This window comes from Typopeltis vanoorti, chromosome 1 (assembly GCF_054136105.1).
Source record: "Typopeltis vanoorti isolate ZY-2024b chromosome 1, IOZ_Tvanoo_1.0, whole genome shotgun sequence".
Classification (NCBI taxonomy): domain Eukaryota; kingdom Metazoa; phylum Arthropoda; class Arachnida; order Uropygi; family Thelyphonidae; genus Typopeltis; species Typopeltis vanoorti.
The window spans coordinates 47,878,523-47,898,858 of record NC_143549.1 but is presented as its reverse complement, the minus strand read 5'-3'; the positions used below and the strand labels follow the sequence as shown (position 1 = coordinate 47,898,858).

At 38.2% G+C, this 20,336-nt stretch overlaps 1 protein-coding gene across 1 annotated transcript in view; it reads right to left on the bottom strand.

The window, feature by feature from the left end:
- Positions 1-20,336, bottom strand: part of LOC150109954 (protein NipSnap-like) — a 162,882-nt gene that overhangs the window by 128,906 nt on the left and 13,640 nt on the right. The window contains exon 2 of the mRNA XM_090416040.1: positions 13,112-13,257. Within this exon, the coding sequence (XP_090272166.1) occupies positions 13,112-13,257 (146 nt within the window). The remainder of the gene's footprint in view (positions 1-13,111; positions 13,258-20,336) is intronic.

Sequence of the window (20,336 nt, the reverse complement as noted above, 5' to 3'; positions counted from 1 at the left end):
AAACCAGTGCAACCACTCAAGATTTGCTAACCATGCTTTGGATATCCACCAAAAGATACACTAGAAGGCCATTCTACTACACGATAGCAAACAAAGTATGAGGAATTATTCCTAGAATATGCGTCAGCCATAAGAAATTACCCAAATCTTAACAAGTTTGGTTGCATGAAACTGTTCCATACCTGGAAGATGCATTATGGGAAGGACCACTACCCAGAATAAAAGGCTTGTGTGTTCATTGCACATGTTGATTGGATTTTAACGGTATAGATGTCACAGATTGATAAGAAAATAACTATTTATTGACTTAATTGCTAATATTATCTTCAGAGCACACAAACAAAGTTTGTTACAGTAGCAAGACAACTACGGCCAGCACCCAAAAATCCATTTTACAATGGAACTAGAAGCAAATGACTCTCTGCTCTTCCTAGACACACTAATCGCACGTCTTTCAGAAGGTGCCTTATCATACTCAGTTTATAGAAAACCCACACATACAGGGAGATATTTACACAAACAATCACACCATCATCCATCTCAACAATATGGTATTCTAAAAACACTAACCCATAGAGCTAGAGCAATTTGTTCCAATAACATTGCTCTCAATGCTGAACTTTCTCACCTACGTCACACCTTTCTGATGTCTTCACTGCCTCAACAATCCCTATGAAGGTTGTGCATAAGTAATATGCCTTGAAGGCTGCAATGACACTGCTCCCCATATAATTCCCATAAGATAGATAAAATACTAAATGCTCCCCAGAAATCCCGCTCCTGCTGTCTACCACAGAAGACTACAACAAAACTGTCACCGTCCCATACATTAAAGCCACATCTGAAAAGATATCTAGACTGCTTAACAAACACCAACTACGCACCATATTTAAACCTTATGTGAAATTGGCAAATCTCATCTGTTCACCTAAGGACAGATTCTCTCCTTTATTACATCCAAGAGTCTATGAAGTGCCCTGTTCATGTCATCGAGTTCTTACTGTCTGTCCTACTATGGACAGACAGGAAGAACTGAGGATATCCGCCTCAGTGAACACAAAAAATATATCCAGCACTTTCGCTATGGCAAGTCGGGTCTAGCAGACCATGCTTTGGATACCCCCATGCACAGGATCAATTGGAAAAAAATAAAAGTGCTGCACAGAAGATTTTACAAGTCAGAGAGGTTGTTCCTGGAATCAATAGAAGACGCCTTGAAACATACTCCAAACCTCAACAAATATGGCTATATAAAATTACCAAAGATTCAGGAGACAGTCATCCTAAGACAAATTAATACCTGCTTTCTCACTTGTTTTTTTTTTTCCAACTTATATGGCACCTAATTAGGACTTTAGTCTTTGTGTTGCACGCTACAAATGCTCATAATAGTCCCACTGTTACACCGGATTGTGAGAATTACAGAAAAATTTCATTACAGTGTTCCTGGTAAGATATATGCAAGTATACTTGAGAAACAGTTGAGAAGAATTGCGGAAGAAAAGCTTGGTGAAGAAAAAGCTGGATTGAGGCCAAATAAAGGCTGTCAGGATCAGATCTTCACTTTACGACAAATAGTTGAGATATCATGGGAATATAACAAAGATCTATACTTAAGTTTTGTCGATCTGGAAAAGGCATATGATAAGGTGCCCAGGGAGAAGCTATTCAATACACTGCAGTTATATGGTGTCAATGGGGCATTATATCAAGCAATACTTAGTCTGTATTTGAGTTGTAAGTCGGCAGTTAGAATTGAAGGAAGTACAGGAAGATGGTTTAAGGTTAAATCTGGTGTGAGACAAGGAGGTACAATTATCCCCTCTGTTAATCATTATCTATATGGATCACATTATGAAGGAAAGTGGTATTAAACATGATATCAAAATGTTAATGTCAGCTCTTTGCTTTATGCAGACGATGTTATACTTCTAAATAATTCCGCTACAAGTCTGCAATATTCCCTGACTAAACTGTTGTAATAGATATGGTATGAAGGTCAGCAATAAAAAGACAAAAACACTGAAAATAGGCAGAATCGTTGAAAATGTCAACTATGTTTTGAATGGGGAACCTGTGGAACAAGTAAAACATTTCGGCTACTTATGCATGATGTTTAGTGAAGACAGTAAGTTAAATATGGAAATAGACAACAAAATCAACAATGGTATGGTAGGAAGTCAGTTGAATAAATTCATATAGAATAAGAGAGAAATTAGTCAGAACACCAAATTAGCTGTATACAAGACAGTGTTCAAACCGATTTTAACTTATGGATCTGAGAGCTGGGTCAGAAGAAAAACACTTGACCAAAGACTAGAGACTGCAGATATGAGAGTCCTGAGAAAGATTAGAGGCATGAACAGATGGCATCAATGGCAGTATCATATTAAAAATGAGGATATTAGAAAAGTACTTGACATTGTCAGCATCCAGGAATGCATTAGCAGAGCTAATCTCAGGTGGTACACCTGAGATTAGCTCTGCTAATGCATTCCTGGTCACTTAAATAGAATGGGCGAGGAAAGATTAGCAAAACAAGTGTTCTCTGCAAGGTTGGCAGGAAAACGATCCAGAAGAAGACCAAGATATAGGTGGATTGATACTGTACAAAGTGCCTTAGACAATAGAAATATAAGATCTGATAATGTTTTAGTCTTGGCAAGTAACAGACTGATTTGGAGGAAAATTGTAAATAGGAAGTTAGTAATGATGTAAATTTTTCATATAGTACTAAATATCCTGTACACCCCTTGAGGATACATGGCAGGAATTTGATGATGATGATAATTTCTTGGCATCTTTAATTTATACTTCCTTTTTTTTTTCCTCAATGGTAAGTGATTTTCTGCTATGTTTTAATTTTTTTTTATTTTTATTATTTGAGGAAGAAGTCTAATAAACTTTATGTTCAAATGACACTTTTTAATTTACTGTTTAAATACTAACATTAGTAAAACTCAATTTTTGTAGCATTCCTTACAATGTGGTTCACGGTGGACCAAAATGTGCACAAACTGTTTTTGTAATCTCTACCCACAACATCACAGAATATAAAACAAAAAACAATCATGAAAGCTGCTGACATGCTCCATTTGGGTATTGTCTTTTGTTTGTTTTTGATTTTTTTGAATGACACCTATTATCTGGTGCAATGACCTATCCACCTTAGCCATGTGACTCCAATACTTTAACTCACTCTCCACAGTTACTCCGAGTTGCTCCATCCATTTAGAACAATTCATACATCTGCAGTCATGACTATAGTCAATCTACGTGTGTACAGGCTTAAGTGCTGTGAGGACATCATGTTGGAGGTTTAATGGATTTTTTACAACACTCACAAAGAATTAAAATAGAATTTAATACTTCCTATATTTTGTCCTAGTCACTAGGACATCTACGGGGATTACAAAAACAATTAATGTAACATATACACAAATAACAAACAACACTAAGCCCAACCACGTGGGTGACACTAAAGTCCTATCTAGGTAGAGCACCCTCTAAGGGCAGTAGTAGGTGGCCTGGAATGTAAGGTGGGAACTCTGGTGATGAGCGTTTCCCAAATCTTCGGAAGCTTAATGCAACCGTATTTATTGAGATTTGGTTGGTTTTTGAGAGCTGCTGCTGCTTCTAAGAAAAGTCTCTCTTTCTTGAATTTGCTGCGGTGGAGCATGGTGGTTTTCTTCCATGATACCCTGTGGGTGGTGTCCAAAACATGGTCAGCCAAGCCTGAATGGCCATAGTTGTGTTTGAAGATGTAAGACTTGTGTTCCTCTAGACGGATGGATGCTGATCTGCCTGTATGTCCATAGTACGCCAGCTTACAGGAACAGGGTACTTTGTAAACTCCAGGCAGAGAGAGAGGAGGGAGCTGATCTTTCGTAGAATGGATAAGGGTAGCAAGTTTGCGGTGGGGCTTATATGCTGTGTGTAGGTTGTACTGTTTTAGTATCTTGGCTATTTTTTCGGATGTGCCACGGATGTAGGGTATGGTGATGGCATTTTTAAAATCTTGTTGACGAGAAGGACGGGGAATGGGGGAGGAGTTGATTATTTTTTTGATACCGTGATAGCTGTAGCCATTGGAGAGGAAAGTGCTGTGTATGTGGTTAAGCTCAGTAGTGAGGAGGGTTCCACTGGAACAAAGATTGTGGGCTCTCTTGGTAAGAGTTTTAATAATGCCATATTGTTGAGAGGGGTGGTGGTGGGAGAGTTTGTGAATGTATCTGCCTGTGTGTGTGGGTTTTCTGTATACGGTGAAGATAAGTGTATCATTAGGCAGGCGTGTGAGTAAGGTGTCTAGGAAGGATAAACAATCGTTCTTTTCCTTTTCCATAATGAACTGGATTCTTGCTCTTCGTTTTTTGAAATCTTCCATATAGAAATTGGCAAGGGGGGGTGAGAGGGGGGAACCCATGGCAGTTCCCTCTATCTGCTTGTAGATTTTGTTGTTCCAAGAGAAATACCCAGAGTTAATGGCAAAGGAAAAGAGATCTAAGATGTCAGAGGGAAAAACGTTTTCTAAGAGAGATAAGATGTCAATTAAGGGCATATTGGTAAACAAAGAGGAGATATCAAAGCTTACCAATATGTCTGTCTTATTCAAGGTTAAATTTTCTGTGAGGGCTTTAAAGTGGGTCGAGTTTTTTATATAGGAAGGGGACCTTCCAGTGAGGGGGATCAGAGAGTTGGCCAGCTGTTTAGATAGTCTATAGCAAGGTGCATTGGTGGCATCTACTATAGGCCTGAGTGGGGAATTGGGTTTGTGGATTTTTGGTAAACGGTATATTCGGGGGGGACGGGAGCGGAAAGGTTTAAGTTTTTTCGTGACATCAGGGGGCCAGGAAGATACTTTTTTGAGCAAGATATTTAGTTTCTTAACTTGTGTTTTTGTGGGGTCGTGTTCTAGCGGGATGTAGGTAGCACGATTCCGGAGGATAATGTTCATTTTACGATTGTATTCACTGGTATTAAGGACGACTGTGGCATTATCCTTATCCGCTCTCGTGATGATGATACTTTTTTCTTTACGTAGTTTCAGGAGAGCCGTGCGTTGGGCATATGATAAATTACTTTTTGGCGGCGAAGAATGCGCGAGGATAGTGGCTACGTCAAGTCTGATGTTGTTAGCTATCTCCAACGGTAAGCGACCGATTCCCCGTTCAATGTTCACCATTACGTCAAGCACCATCACTTCCTTCGGAGCAAAGGCAAAATTATGGCCTAGGCAAAGAGCGCCGAGCCTTTTGGAAGAGAGGTTTATTACTGTCTGGAGCGGTTGAATTTGTGGTTGTGGTTTGTTTTTCACAAGGTTGCTATATTTCTTGATGTGTTTATTTTTTATTTTTTGGAATTCTCTCTGTGCAGAAGTTTCCGAAATGCCAGAGAGAATTGACCAAAGTTCAGGGTTAAGAACGGTGGAGAGCTCTGAATGTAAGGAGCCAATGGCGGCGTTCATCACTGCGAGGGTAGCACGTGTAGAGGCGATTTTCTCGCGGAGTAATGCTCTGCTGGCACGGTTATGTATACGAAGTGCTTTTTTGGAATGGAAATTGATCTTCATTTTAACGCAGTTTGGTATCACTCTTGTATCCCGACATCGTTTTAAAAAGGCCAGCCTATTTAGTTGCCTAGATAGTCGTAGTTTTGACTTACCGTATTGCTTGGATTTGCATGCTAATTCTTCTCCATGGATGATTAGAATATGTGTCTAGAGGCTTAAGTGCTGTGAGGACATCATGATGAAGGTTTAATGGATTTTTTACAACACTCACAAAGAATTAAAATAGAATTTAATACTTCCTATATTTCGTCCTAGTCACTAGGACATCTACGGGGATTACAAAAACAATTAATGTAACATATACACAAATAACAAACAATACTAAGCCCAACCATATGGGTGACACTAAGGTCCTATCTAAGTAGAGCACCCTCTAAGGGCAGTAGTAGGTGGCCTGGAATGTAAGGTGGGAACTCTGGTGATGAGTGTTTCCCAAATCTTCGGAAGCTTAATGCAACCGTATTTATTCAGATTTGGTTGGTTTTTGAGAGCTGCTGCTGCTTCTAAGAAAAGTCTCTCTTTCTTGAATTTGCTGTGGTGGAGCATGGTGGTTTTCTTCCATGATACCCTGTGGGTGGTGTCCAAAACATGGTCAGCTAAGCCTGAATGGCCATAGTTGTGTTTGAAGATGTAAGACTTGTGTTCCTCTAGACGGATGGATGCTGATCTGCCTGTCTATCCAAAGTACGCCAGTTTACAGGAACAGGGTACTTTGTAAACTCCAGGCAGAGAGAGAGGAGGGAGCTGATCTTTCATAGAACGGAAAAGGGTAGCAAGTTTGCAGTGGGGCTTATATGCAGTGTGTAGGTCATACTGTTTTAGTATCTTGGCTATTTTTTCGGATGTGCCACGGATGTAGGGTATGGTGATGGCATTTTTAATTTGACCTTTCTGATCCCGTCCCCCCCGAATATACCGTTTACCAAAAATCCACAAACCCAATTCCCCACTCAGGTCTATAGTAGATGCCTCCAATGCACCTTGCTATAGACTATCTAAACAGCTGGCCAACTCTCTGATCCCCCTCACTGGAAGGTCCCCTTCCTATATAAAAAACTCGACCCACTTTAAAGCCCTCACAGAAAATTTAACTTTGAATAAGACAGACATATTGGTAAGCTTTGATATCTCCTCTTTGTTTACCAATATTCCCTTAATTGACACCTTATCTCTCTTAGAAAACGTTTTTCCCTCTGACATCTTAGATCTCTTTTCCTTTGCCATTAACTCTGGGTATTTCTCTTGGAACAACAAAATCTACAAGCAGATAGAGGGAACTGCCATGGGTTCCCCCCTCTCACCCCCCCTTGCCAATTTCTATATGGAAGATTTCGAAAAATGAGCCATAGACTAAGCCCCACTCAAACCTTCTATCTGGCTAAGATATGTTGATGATGTGTTCTCTATTTGGCCTCATGGCCCAGACACATTAGACTCCTTCCTCAGTCATCTCAATAGTCTACATCCAAGAATCCAGTTCACTATGGAAAAGGAAAAGAACGATTGTTTATCCTTCCTAGACACCTTAGTCAAACGCCTGCCTAACGATACACTTACCTTCACCGTATACAGAAAACCCACACACACAGGCAGATACATTCACAAACTCTCCCACCACCACCCCTCTCAACAATATGGCATTATTAAAACTCTTACCAAGAGAGCCCACAATCTTTATTCCAGTGGAACCCTCCTCACTACTGAGCTTAACCACATACACAGCACTTTCCTCTCCAATGGCTACAGCGATCACGGTATCAAAAAAATAATCAACTCCTCCCCCATTCCCCGTCCTTCTCGTCAACAAGATTTTAAAAATGCCATCACCATACCCTACATCCATGGCACATCCGAAAAAATAGCCAAGATACTAAAACAGTACAACCTACACACAGCATATAAGCTCCACCGCAAACTTGCTACCCTTATCCGTTCTACGAAAGATCAGCTCCCTCCTCTCTCTCTGCTTGGAGTTTAGAAAGTACCCTGTTTCTGTAAGCTGGCGTACTTTGGACAGACAGGCAGATCAGCATCCATCCGTCTAGAGGAACACGTCTTACATCTTCAAACACAACTATGGCCATTCAGGCTTGGCTGACCATGTTATGGACACAACCCACAGGGTATCATGGAAGAAAACCACCATGCTCCACCACAGCAAATTCAAGAAAGAGAGACTTTTCTTAGAAGCAGCAGCAGCTCTCAAAAACCAACCAAATCTCAATAAATACGGTTGCATTAAGCTTCCGAAGATTTGGGAAACGCTCATTACCAGAGTTCCCACCTTACATTCCAGGCCACCTACTACTGCCCTTAGAGGGCGCTCTACCTAGATAGGACTTTAGTGTCACCTACGTGGTTGGGCTTAGTATTGTTTGTTATTTGTGTATATGTTACATTAATTGTTTTTGTAATCCCCGTAGATGTCCTAGTGACTAGGACGAAATATAGGAAGTATTAAATTCTATTTTAATTCTTTGTGAGTGTTGTAAAAAATCCATTAAACCTCCAACATGATATAGTCAATCTAGCCTTGCAGACCATGTTCTGGATACAACCCACAGGATCTCCTGGATAAACACCACCATGCTCCATCACAGTAAATTCAAAAAACAATTGGCTTAAACTTTCTCAAATTTGAGAAGTTATCCTAAATAATGCTCCTCACTCATGTTTCATAAAAATTTTAATTATTTAAATTTTTATTTTTATTTTATTTCTTGAATTCTAGTAATATCATTGAGTGCAATTCTCAGGCATTTATTTTGTATTGTTTGTTGATTCTTGATATTCCTTTCAGTGGTGTCTCCTGGTGAGGCATAGATGTTAGGAGAGGTTTCATCCTTGCTTTGTAGAGCAGAATCTTGTTGTTTATGACTATTCCTGTTTAGGAAGGTATAGAGCTGGGCAACAGTTTAGTTGGCTTTCATGGGGATGAAATCTGTGTACATCCTGAAGTGCAGGCCTTTATCTAGTTGTGCTACTAGGTAGTTGGAGATTTGCCATGGCATAGGTTTTTCAGATGACGTCTGGTTTTTATTGGGTTTTCTTGATGTCTAGTCAACAAACAGGACTGCGGAACTTTTTTCTGGATTGGCGGAGATTTCCTACCTGCAAAATGACTTTGAGTTTGCTAGATGAAGTGATCTGGATACGATGATTATATCACTGGAAGAGAGAGAGTAGCAATGATTGGGAGCATTTTAGGAAGATCTGCCACTTAGATGGAAAATAGCACTGGGATAACAGGGAACCTTGGAGAGACTTATCTGTGAATCTTATTTGGTTTATTTATATCTTGAATTTGCAGTTGCTGAGACAGGATTTCAATCAATCAGAAATAAATACAGAAAATCAGACTATTTGAAATGAAATGTTTAAGAAAAATAAATAACACTCATCGCTCAGAACACAAAACAAATGAGCAAGTCAAACACAAATTAAACTATAGAGAAGATATCATCCTCTCAGAGGTTACTAAATATAATCTTCAACTGAATCACCGGAGGAAAACGATCAAGAGGCAAACCAGAAAGAATCTGGCTACAGTCTTTGAAGGAAAGATCACCATTATCGAGCTTCAGAGAGAAGACAGGTATGGCCAGAGATAGAGCCAGATGGCAAAGATTTGTTCATAAGGAACTCAACCTATCATCTGACAGATGAGAAAGAAGAGAGAGAGAGAGGATTTAATGAGAGAATGAGGAGTGTTGAGAACTTTGCTTGGAATAGTTTATGAATTGTAAAATGATTTTGCTATGTCCAAGAAGATTGTACCAGAGTGTTGTGACCATTTGAATCCTTGGTTGATGTGTTCAACAATTCTGCAGTTCTGTTGTGTTGTGGAGTGTCTTTCCTGAATCTGAATTACTCATCTGGAATGATTTGGGTGTTTTCTGCTGCTTCTTGAAGCTGCAAGAGTTATGTGCATGCCAACTTTGCCTATGCAAGAAAGCAGGCAAATGGGACAATGGTCTTGTGGAAATTACAACTCTTTTCCTGGCATGAAATTAGGAAAATATCTGCAAGTTTTCAGCATGAAGGGAAGTGAATGAATTGCATTTATAATGTACTGTATATGTATTGCATTTATAATGGCCACAAGATTCAGCTTTCCAAGTAAACCTTAGTCCATTTCTGCACATAATTATGATTGAGGAAATAGAGAATACCTTGTGATGGTGACAGAAGTCAGTGCTTTTAGTGTCTGAGTTTCTACCCCTGACTGACTCTCTGTAGAAATAAAACAGCTCATCCAGGATAAAAACCAAATTACCACAGTACTCCTCTTCCATTTACTTTTTGTTTCAAGGCATTCTGTTGCTGCATTTATTAATGTTTTTTAAATGGTTTCATTCTATCCTTATATCATTATTTTCTTTTATTTGCTTTAGTTTTTCATTTATTCTTTGCAAATAAAGATAATTAATACTTTTATCATCCAAAAGTTGAACTCTAAAAGATTCCTGGAGCAAGTAATTTGCTCTATTCATTGATTTGGTTAATTTTAAACCATCTTTCCTTGTAAGAGATAATGATCAGATTCTCTTTCTGCACTTCTAAATACTTGCTATCTAGTATCTTATTAGCTGTTATCTAGGGTATATGTCAAGAATTTGATGATGATGTTTCCCAAGTAAATTTATGGCAATCTTTATGATTGAAAAGTATTATATGGAAAAATCTCAAAGTCTGTATCCATTTCTAAAAAAAAAATATGGTACACCATTTTGCTGCTTATATATAAAAATATGACTTCTGCATTGATTCAACCATAGTATTTTTGCGGGGGAGAAATTTCAGTAATTTGCTGAGATCTTGTCTGATCCTGGTGATTTTTTGGTATTTAATTTCTTGATGTGAACCCTTATGATGTTTTAAAGGTTGGCATTTCTGTTTTCTCTGCACACTTGGCCGTGTATTTATCCTATGATATTTAGATCTGTGTGATTTTAATTTGGACTACATTGCCTTTCTAGGTTATCTGTGAAGGCTTCAGCTTTCTCAGAGTCATTGTAAGCAATCTCTTGTTCCAGAGCACCAGTCTGAGGTAGAAACTCAGATGCTAAAAGCACTGACTTCTGTCACCATCACAAGGTTCTTATTCAAGAAGGAAGGGGGGGGATAAGAAACTGGGATGAGAAAATTTTTTTTTCATTGAAGCAATCAAAGACAAGAAAAAAGTATGTGAACAATGGATAACCATAAATTACTAGAAGCAGAAAAGCATGCTGGAAAAATAATAGAGAAATATGAGATCACTGCTTAGGAAAATTGGAAACAGATCAGATCTTACAGTGAAGAGATCAAATACATACTAAATTCTAAGAAATATGAATAAGGAGGTAAAAGAAAAAGTGAAATTTGAAATAACCAGAGAAAACTTGGCTGGACTTCATCCAAAACTTATGGCAAGATAGTAATGAATCTAAAACTGATATAATGCTAAGTACTAACTATACAGTGGAAGAAATAACATTAAAAGAAATCCAATAAACAAAGCAAAGTAAATCAGGAAAATCCCCTGGAAGAGACACTCTTCATTATGGAATACTAAGGCAATTGATGTGAAGACGACAACAACCTCCAATGCTAGAATATCTGTCACTAAGATGCTTCACACTTGGATAAGGATTAAAACAAGAATATAATTTCGTGTCAAGTATAATATACTTTATAACCAAGTGAAAAAACTTCATGCATAATGCTTGCTGAACACGTACTTAGCCAAGAAATAATAAACTCCCATTAATACAATTAATGTCATATGAATTACTTTTCTGACAAATATTAAGTATTTACTTAAAATTCTATAGACATTTCCACAGCCCAGTTGTTGCCTTGTTATCCTCTTCTCCAATGCAAACAGTGATCCCAGGAGCCTTCTTGAAACTCCATGGCTTGTATTTTTTCCACAACTCCTCCTCTCCATGTTAGTCCACCCACAGTCCAAATGTGCTATAGGTTTACTAATAACCTTTTGTGGGTGGTAACCACATAAAATGAGATCTAATCATAAAACTAAAGCTAAAATATATCAAATTTCTTTACAAAGAGATTGTAAATTTATGACACTCAGGGCTCAATTTAATTTGCAAACTCATTTCAAAATGTTACTAGTCAAGATACTTCTCCAGTGCAGCGCATCACACACACACACACACAAACATACACATGCACATCTACCAATAATTGTACAGACACCCCTGTTATTTGAAGTGCAGTAGTTATGGAATATTCAAGGTATGACAATACAAAGTGACTTAGAGAGTTGTCACATTGGTGGCATGTCCGTATGTGCTACTGCTGCTCAACTGGAGTATCCAAAATCAATGGTTGGTGATATAATCAACAAAAGGAGTTGTTCTAGCATTACTAGCGCAGGAATGTCTCCTTTTGTTGATCATATGGTCATCCAGGGCAGCTGCCAATAATAACTGACAGGGAGAGGAGGATGTTAAAACACGTGGCATGCAAAAAATGACTACGATTGCCACAGACTACCCATTATGAGTTCCAGAGCACCAGTAATACCATGGTGAGCACATATGGTCTGAAAATAACTCCATTTACTGGGTTTCCACAGAAGAGCAGTGGCACACAAGCCAAGCAATGCAACAACAAACAAGGTGGCTCATCTGGCCTGGTACAAAGAGAATGCGAACTGGACAAATGACCAATGGAAAATGGTACTCTGGAGCGATAAATCAAGATTCACCAGTTTCCAGTCTCATGACTGGATGTGGAGGCAGCCTAGCAAATGCTTGTTACCACCACAGTGTTTGTAACCTCAGTAAAGTTCTGTGGTGGTGGTGGAGTAATGGTGTGGGGTGACTGTAATGGTTTGGAGTGGGACTACTGGCTGTTGTCTGTGATTCCATGAAAGCTCACTACCTTGATATTCTGGATAATCACGTAATATCTACACTGTGGAGTTTTTATGAAACAGACCTGTGTTACTATCAAGAGGACACTGCCCTATGACACAAAGCTACTGTTATGGAATGGTATTAAGAGATGGGTGTTAAACGACTGCTGTGGCCTGTGTAGCATCCTGATCTCAATCCCATCGAACACCTGTGGGATGAATTTGAGCAGCGATTGAGGTCCAGAGCAGCATGTCCTCGATCTGTCACTGAACTTAATGTAGCTTTGATGGAGGAATGGAGATAAATTCCAACTGTCTGCTGCATATTGGCGGAAAGCCTCCTTCAAAGGGTGCATTGATACCAGCAGACAAAAAAATATGTGACCAAAGCCAAAGGGGCATACCCAATATTAGGGTCTGTCTGCTGGTATCAATTATAGATTGCTAGTGTCCGGACAATTATTTGTTTGTGTGTGTGTTTAGCTAATTTGCCAATTACATAAAGAAGAGAAAAAGATTGCCTCCAACCATCAAAGATGTGTCTCAATTACCATGTGCTATGTATGCATAATACAATCCACATGCTAGATAAAAGAACAGGTGGCATCTGGAATATTTTGTAAAATACCAGATCCCATCTGCAAAATATGCAAGACAGAATTTACAGTACTTACTCTGCATTTCATAAAGTGCTTCTGAATCAGAAAGTAACTTGGAGTGCGAATCATGACCTGGTTCAATTTTTCGTACATGAAGGAGTTTACTAAGCCATCCCTCACCTCCAGTGCCTTGAGTCCTGATGATACTCGTGCTAAAGGTCCTGCATAATTTTAAATTGTGTTATTAAAATTTAATAAAAAGAAGAATATGACAGTATTTCAATTTAAGAAAATGTATTAATTATATCAACAAAAAATAATACTCAAAGGCTTAAAATGTTTCAATGCTTCAACAATTAAATCAGCATACAATACAAATGCCAGAAGTATTAGGAACAAGAAGGAAGAATTTTTGGCCTTGGTTGGCACTTCCAGACCACAGGTTATTGGCATTAGTGAAACATGGCTGAGAGAGGATGACACAGCTAGTGGGATTGAATGTAAGGGGTATGGTGTGTTCAGGAGTGACAGGGAGAATAAAATGGGAGGAGGTGTATTATTGATTATAGCTGATAAGCTACAGCCAAGGAGAATAGAAGTGGAACTGCAGGATAGAGAAAAGAGCACATTTGAGGCTATTTGGTGTGAGATTGAAACTAGCAGAACTAAATATACAGTTGGGTACTGCTATAGACTAGGTGATGGAATAGATGGTGGAGATAGTATGCATAAGCAAATAGAAGAAATGAGTGGAAGGAGGGTGATTATTATGGGTGATTTCGATTATGGTAACATTGACTGGAAAGAGTAGAGGGCACATGGGAGGAAGGAATTGGATTTTATGCGGTTATTAAGGGACAACTATCTGCGACAGCATGTAATGGAAAATACTAGGGGTCAGAGAGTGCTTGTAATTGCATCTGAGAATTTGGCTGTAACAAATATGACTACGTTGCCACCAATTGGTGAGAGTGATCATAGGGTCTTAACTTGGGAGGTGGCTAAAGGTGTGGAATTTTCAATTAAGACAGAGTACATGTGGAATTATCAGGATGGTAAGTATTAGACAAGTATTAGACAAGCTTAGGAGATTGATTGGTTCAGTGCCATGGTATGTACAACTGAAAGGGCTAGAAGTTGATAGTGCATGGGAGGCAGTTAAGAAGTGTTTGTATGAAGCAATGGCTGATTGTACACCTAGAGTCTGAATAATAAATGAAGTAGGGGTTAAATGGATGAATAATACCATTAAGCTTGAGCTGCAAAAAAAGAAACAACTATGAAGGGGAATTTAAGGAGAAAGGTGACCAACAGGCACATGAACGGTATAAAGTGCAGGCCAGAAGGATAACGAGTGTGGTAAGAAAAGCGAAAAAGGATTACAAAAGAACATTGTCCATGCAAGCTAAAGAGAATCCTAAACAGTTTTTTCGATATGTTGCAAGTAAAACGAAAAATGTATATGGCAGAATGATTTTAAAGAATGCCGACGGTAGGAAGGTAACCGAATCAGTTGATATAATTGAATTACTGAGCAAGCACTTTGCAAGAGTATATCATCCAGGTGGTGACATTGCAGAAATGAATGAACCAATAGATTATACGGGAATTGTGGTGAATGAGGTGGAGGTGAGTAGTCTATTGCAAAACCTCAATGTCAATACATCTGTGGGATTGGATGGTATACCAGCTCGTGTCGTATGTGATGCGGCTAAAGAATTGTCAGTACCCTTGACCATTTTGTTTAATTTGAGTCTCGGTCCTGGGTTAGTCCCGAGGGGGTAAAAAGAGGGGAAAATAGTTCCACTGCATAAAGGAGGTTCCAAGAATGCTGTAAATTACCGACCGATTTGCATATCAGGAATCATTGTCAAGGTCTTGGAGAAAATAGTCAAGAGGAAAATATAGGATTGGATAGATGAAAATGGGATACTGTATGGGGGACAACATGGTTTTGTGAAGGGTAGATCATGCCTCAGTAACTTGCTCATGTTTTATAACACAGTGATGGCTGAACTGGATAAGGGTAATGGGTTTACAGTGATTCTACTGGACCTGGCCAAGGCCTTTGACAGGATACCACATGGAACTCTAATCAGTAAACTGGAGCAGATGAGGATAGATATAGGGTTGGTAAGATGGATAGGAGGATGGTTGATGGAGAGATACAAGAAAGTGGTTTATTCAGGAGTGGAGTCCAAAAGACAGCTTGTGACTAGTGGTGTGCTGCAGGGTTCTGTTCTTGGACCACTACTTTTCAATTTGTTCATTAATAATATAGGAAAGGATCTTAGAGGAAGTGTTCACTTGTTTGCTGATGATGCAAAGTTGGGTAGAGCAATTGTGAGTGCACAGGATGTCAAAATTTTGCAGGATGATTTGGATAGTTTGAAGGACTGGGCTAGAGAAAATGGATGTCAATTTAATGTGACAAAGTGTAAGGTTATGCATTTTGGAGTGAAAAGATCAGCAGCAGTATATCACATTGGTGGAACTGTACTCCAGGAGATTGATTAGGCCAGGGATTTGGGAGTGTTGGTGGCTCGAGAGTTGAAGTTTAGGGGGCACATTGCAAAAGTGGCTAAATCAGCTCATCAAATCACTTGGTTGCTGAAAAATTCTTTAACAAGCAGAGACAAACAAGTTATTGTTACTCTATATCGAGCTTTGATAAGACCCCATCTAGACTACTGTGCCCAGATATGGGTGCCAGGGTTTCTTGATGGGGAGGAGGTGGAGAGGATCCAGCGACGAGTGACCAAGATGATTGCAGGTCTGTGGAATGAACCTTATGAGAACAGGTTGAAGATTTGTGGGTTGCAAAAATTGGTTGATAGGTGGAAAAGGGGTGATATGATTGAGACATTCAAATTACTGAAGGGTTTCTATAAGATTAATCCAGAAGATATTTTTGAGAATAGGACTGGTGGTGGGGGGACTAGGGGGCCATACATGGAAGCTGGGCAAGAATGTGGTTAGCAGGGGTGCTAGAGCTAGGTTTTTTACTTGGAGAGCGGTAAATGAGTGGAATAAGCTGCCAGAGTTCTGTTGTGAGTGCTAAGACCATGAATGAGTTCAAGGCGAGGTATGATAGATATTGTGTGAATGTCGAATAGTTGTTCTTTGTTAGGGCCTCCCTCGATGAGTCTCTTGACTCCTTGGAGTTGCCCGAAATAATAATAATACTTAAGAAGTGAAATGTATTGAAAACTTCAATAGAATTTTATTTCTATAAACATTTAGAAACATTAAATTCTACTCAGATCTAAGTGCTACTTGGATTCTAAAAATGAAAGCAATTTTCAAAATTGATATAATTTTTACAAATTTTTTTACTCCATTTATAACTTGTCAACCTCAAAGTTAAATAATATATTTAATATATAGCAGGATCAGTTGATTTTGTTCTATATTGCACTTAAATAAGTACATTTCTATGCAGATCTAACTGGAACTATGATAAGATATAATTTCAGGCAAGTTTTCAAATAATTAATTGTTCAAAAATTGCAAATTCAGTGAACAATTTTGAGGAAAGGGTAAAAAATAAGAAGAGCAAAAATTAATTCAGTAATGCAGATGTTAAATACAGCTATAATGCAATGATTATATATCAACACCACACATAAGGAACTCAAAGGGAATTCCAGAAAATGTTCAGATGAAGAAAGTATTCTGGAGGTGGAATAGATAGTTAGATGCAACAAGAAGAGGATAAGAAGTGGGTTTGATAAGTTTCAAGCTGATTGTGTATAGATGTCAATCAAAAGCTACTCATATTTTTAGATGTTCAGTGTTAAGTAGAGAAATAGAGCCTCCATAGCTGAGTCGGTATAGATGAAGCACTTTAGTCGGAAAGACCTGGGCTCGATTTCTGTCCATGACATGAGAAACCTTTATCTGGTCTCTTTTGACTAAACAAGAGGTTTAGTCGAAAGATGTCTTATATGGTCTCATATGGAGGTAGAGGGTTTTTTTCATCAAAAAACTCAGATTTTTCATCCCTCAGAACTGGCAAACTGACCCATGAATGCACAAGATCTATAGTCATGACATATATACTTAATCCCTCATGAAGAGGGCTCAACCTGTCCTAAGGGATGGTGGAGGAATGGGGGACCCCATACGAATAAATAAAAATAAAAAGTAGAGGAATAACAGTGACCAATTCTATAGAGCAGTATCCAATAAATTACTGACAGAAAGCGACCACATTGCTAAGATATTAAATCATCACATCAGATAGCCACTATGTCAAAAACATGCTAATTCATAGAAACTAACTCAAAGAAATAAAAGTCATTCTACCACTTCGCCAGGCTTTAATAACACCACATCCAGATTACTCTTGCTCAGATATGGTCAATTAGTTTTATGGATATGAGGAGAGAGTTGAAAACATCAAAAGAAAGCTCAAGGTCTTGCAGCTTTCTTTTGATCTTGTGACATAAAGGCAAATAGAATGAAACGCCTATTCAGATGTTGGTATAGTCTGGTAATGTGAAGGGTAGTGGCTATGAAATGTATAAGCGCATAGCAAGCAAACAGGAAAATGGTGCTCATTATGGATGATTTTAATTATAGCAATATAGACTGGGATGACAAGATAGTAATCAGAAGTAAAGAAAATGAGTTTGAGTTTTTGAGGGACAACTACCTCAGGCAGTATGTAACAGAGAACACATGAGGAATGAGGATCTTGGGTTTGATCATCTGATCAGATGATATTATTATAAATCAGGTGTCAAACTTTCTCTAGTTGGTGAGAGTAGAATTACCTGGGTGGTTACTCACCATGTGAAGACTTCCATGAGGAAAATGTATATGTGGCACTACAAGGCAGGTGATTATGAGAAGTTCAGGAAACAGCTTGAAACTGTAGCATAGAATGAAGAGTTACGTAGACAGGAGATCAATGCTGTTTTGGTGTTATTCAAGAACTATCTGGTAGAAGGAATGTCTAAATATATTCCAGGGATCAGAAGGTTAAATAAGATAGGTGTGAAATGGATGAACGAAGAGATAAAGCATGCAAATATAGAGAAAGAAGGCATCATGCAGGCATTAAGATGAGTGGTAATAATTATTTCATGAGGAATACAAAGAACAGGCAAGGAGGGTGACTGGTTAGTTACTGCTGCTCATACTGCAAAAGTGCAGTATGAGCAGCAGTTAGCTAATAAAGCTAAAAAATAATAAATAAAAAGAAAAATAATAATAATTCTAGGAATTTCTTTTGATATGTAGCCAGCAAAAAAAAAAAAAAAATGATTATAATAGGATAGCATTGATTGGAGAAAATGGTATAAGACAACTGCAGCAGAGAATATAGTTGAGAGCAGTGGATGATGAGTTAATGATATTTGAGACAACTTGAATGGAGATATTTAGTTGTTTGCAGATGATGCAAATTTGGGATGAACTATGAAGAGTAGAGCATATGCTGAACTACAAGACCTGAATAAGCTGAGTAACTGGGCACAGGAACAGGGATGCAGTTCGATGTTGCAAAATGTAAGGTTTCAAATTTTGGAATATAGAATTTACTATTGGTGGGGATATATTGTTAGAGGTGGAGGAAATAAGAGATCTTGGGCTGATGGTGGATATAGGACACATTGCCAAAATTGTGAGATCAACACAATGAATTCTGGCAATGATGCAGAGAACACCACTCACTTGCAGAATTAAGGAGATTCTGGTTCCACTGTATAAGGCCCTGATTATGCCACATATGGACTAGTGTGCACGGATTTAGTCACTGTTTTCAAAAAGATGAAGAGATGTTGGAGAGAGAGCCCAGAGGCAACTGGGCTCTCTCTCTCTCTCTCTCTCTCTCTCTTCAACCAAAGTAATTTCTGATCTCTGGAATGTTGAATATGAAGAAATTTACAAAGTCTAGTGGATAGGAGGAGGAGCGGTGATATGATAGAGACATACAAGTTAAGAGATTATTATAGGATTAATTGAAAAGGATTTTCTTAAAAAATAAAAATAACAGTGGGAGATTGGAGAAGAAGAAGAGGTGCGAGCAAAGGAGTGAGAAACAGATTTTTTGCATTGAGAGTAGTGAATGAGTGGAATACACTGCCTGAGAGAGTGGTGTCTGCAGAGAATTTGAACGTGTTTATAGCACAATATGATGAGATGTGTATGACAACCTCCTGGATGAGTCTCTTTGATCCCACGGGGTCTTATAATAATAATAATAATAAGGGTTAACATAAGAAGCATGGATGCTTCTCATGTTGATAGTATCAATCAACGAAATCAAATCAAAAGATGCATCCATTTATGGTGAGATCTTTCAGTAACAAATAAAAATTTGTATTCAACACTAAATATGAGGATAATCTGAATGGCAAGCAATATCAAGTAGAGTGATGGCAGCAAACATAAGAATGGGGAACTGAACAAAGAGACTATTTGTGCTTATGGTCCCAGAGAAAGTTCTACTAAAGAAGAAATGGAGGAATTTTTTGAGACATTAGAGAGAGAATGCAGCTAGCACAATCAAAAAAGGAAAAATTGGTCTTTGTTGGAGATCTAAGTGGCAGAGTAGGAAATGATTACCAGGCATACAGATATGTTTCGGTAAAATTTGGAGAAAACTGAACTGCAAATCTAATGATAATGGTAAATGCTTGCTGGATTTGTGTTCAGGAACATGGATTAATTATTACTAACACCATACTCCAACATAAAAATGTGTACAAATTCACATGGAAATAAGATGCAAGAAATAAGAAAAGTCTCATCTCACTGACAATATTATAGCTGATATCAATGTTTATTCCACTAGTTTAGGACAGAAGAGTATACAGAGGATCTGAAAATAGAAAGTGATCACAATTTAGTTTTGAGCAAGATAAAACTGAATTTCATATTGAAAATAAGAGTGTGTGTAAGAAAGTTTTAAAATAAATCAAATTTCAGCAGCTTTCAGGGGTGAATTACAGAACATCACTGAAGAAAAAAATGAAAGAATCTGAAAATGAGAACTAAACCTTGGAGATTCATTGGCAAACCTTGAAGAATGCATTAACTAATTCAGCCAGACAGGCATGTGGTGAGGTTGAGTGTAAAGATAGAAAAATTAGAACTTCATGGTAGACCAAGAAAATTAAAGAGGCAGTGAAAGAAAAGAAGGAAGCATGTCGAATGTTCCTGGCAAGTAAGTCAGCTTATGCTCTTAGAGAATACAGAGAAAAATATAAGAAAGTGAAGTACTGTGTAAAACTAGCTAAACAAAAGTCATGGGAAGACTTTTGTAAGAACATAGAAGATAAATCAGGAAGTT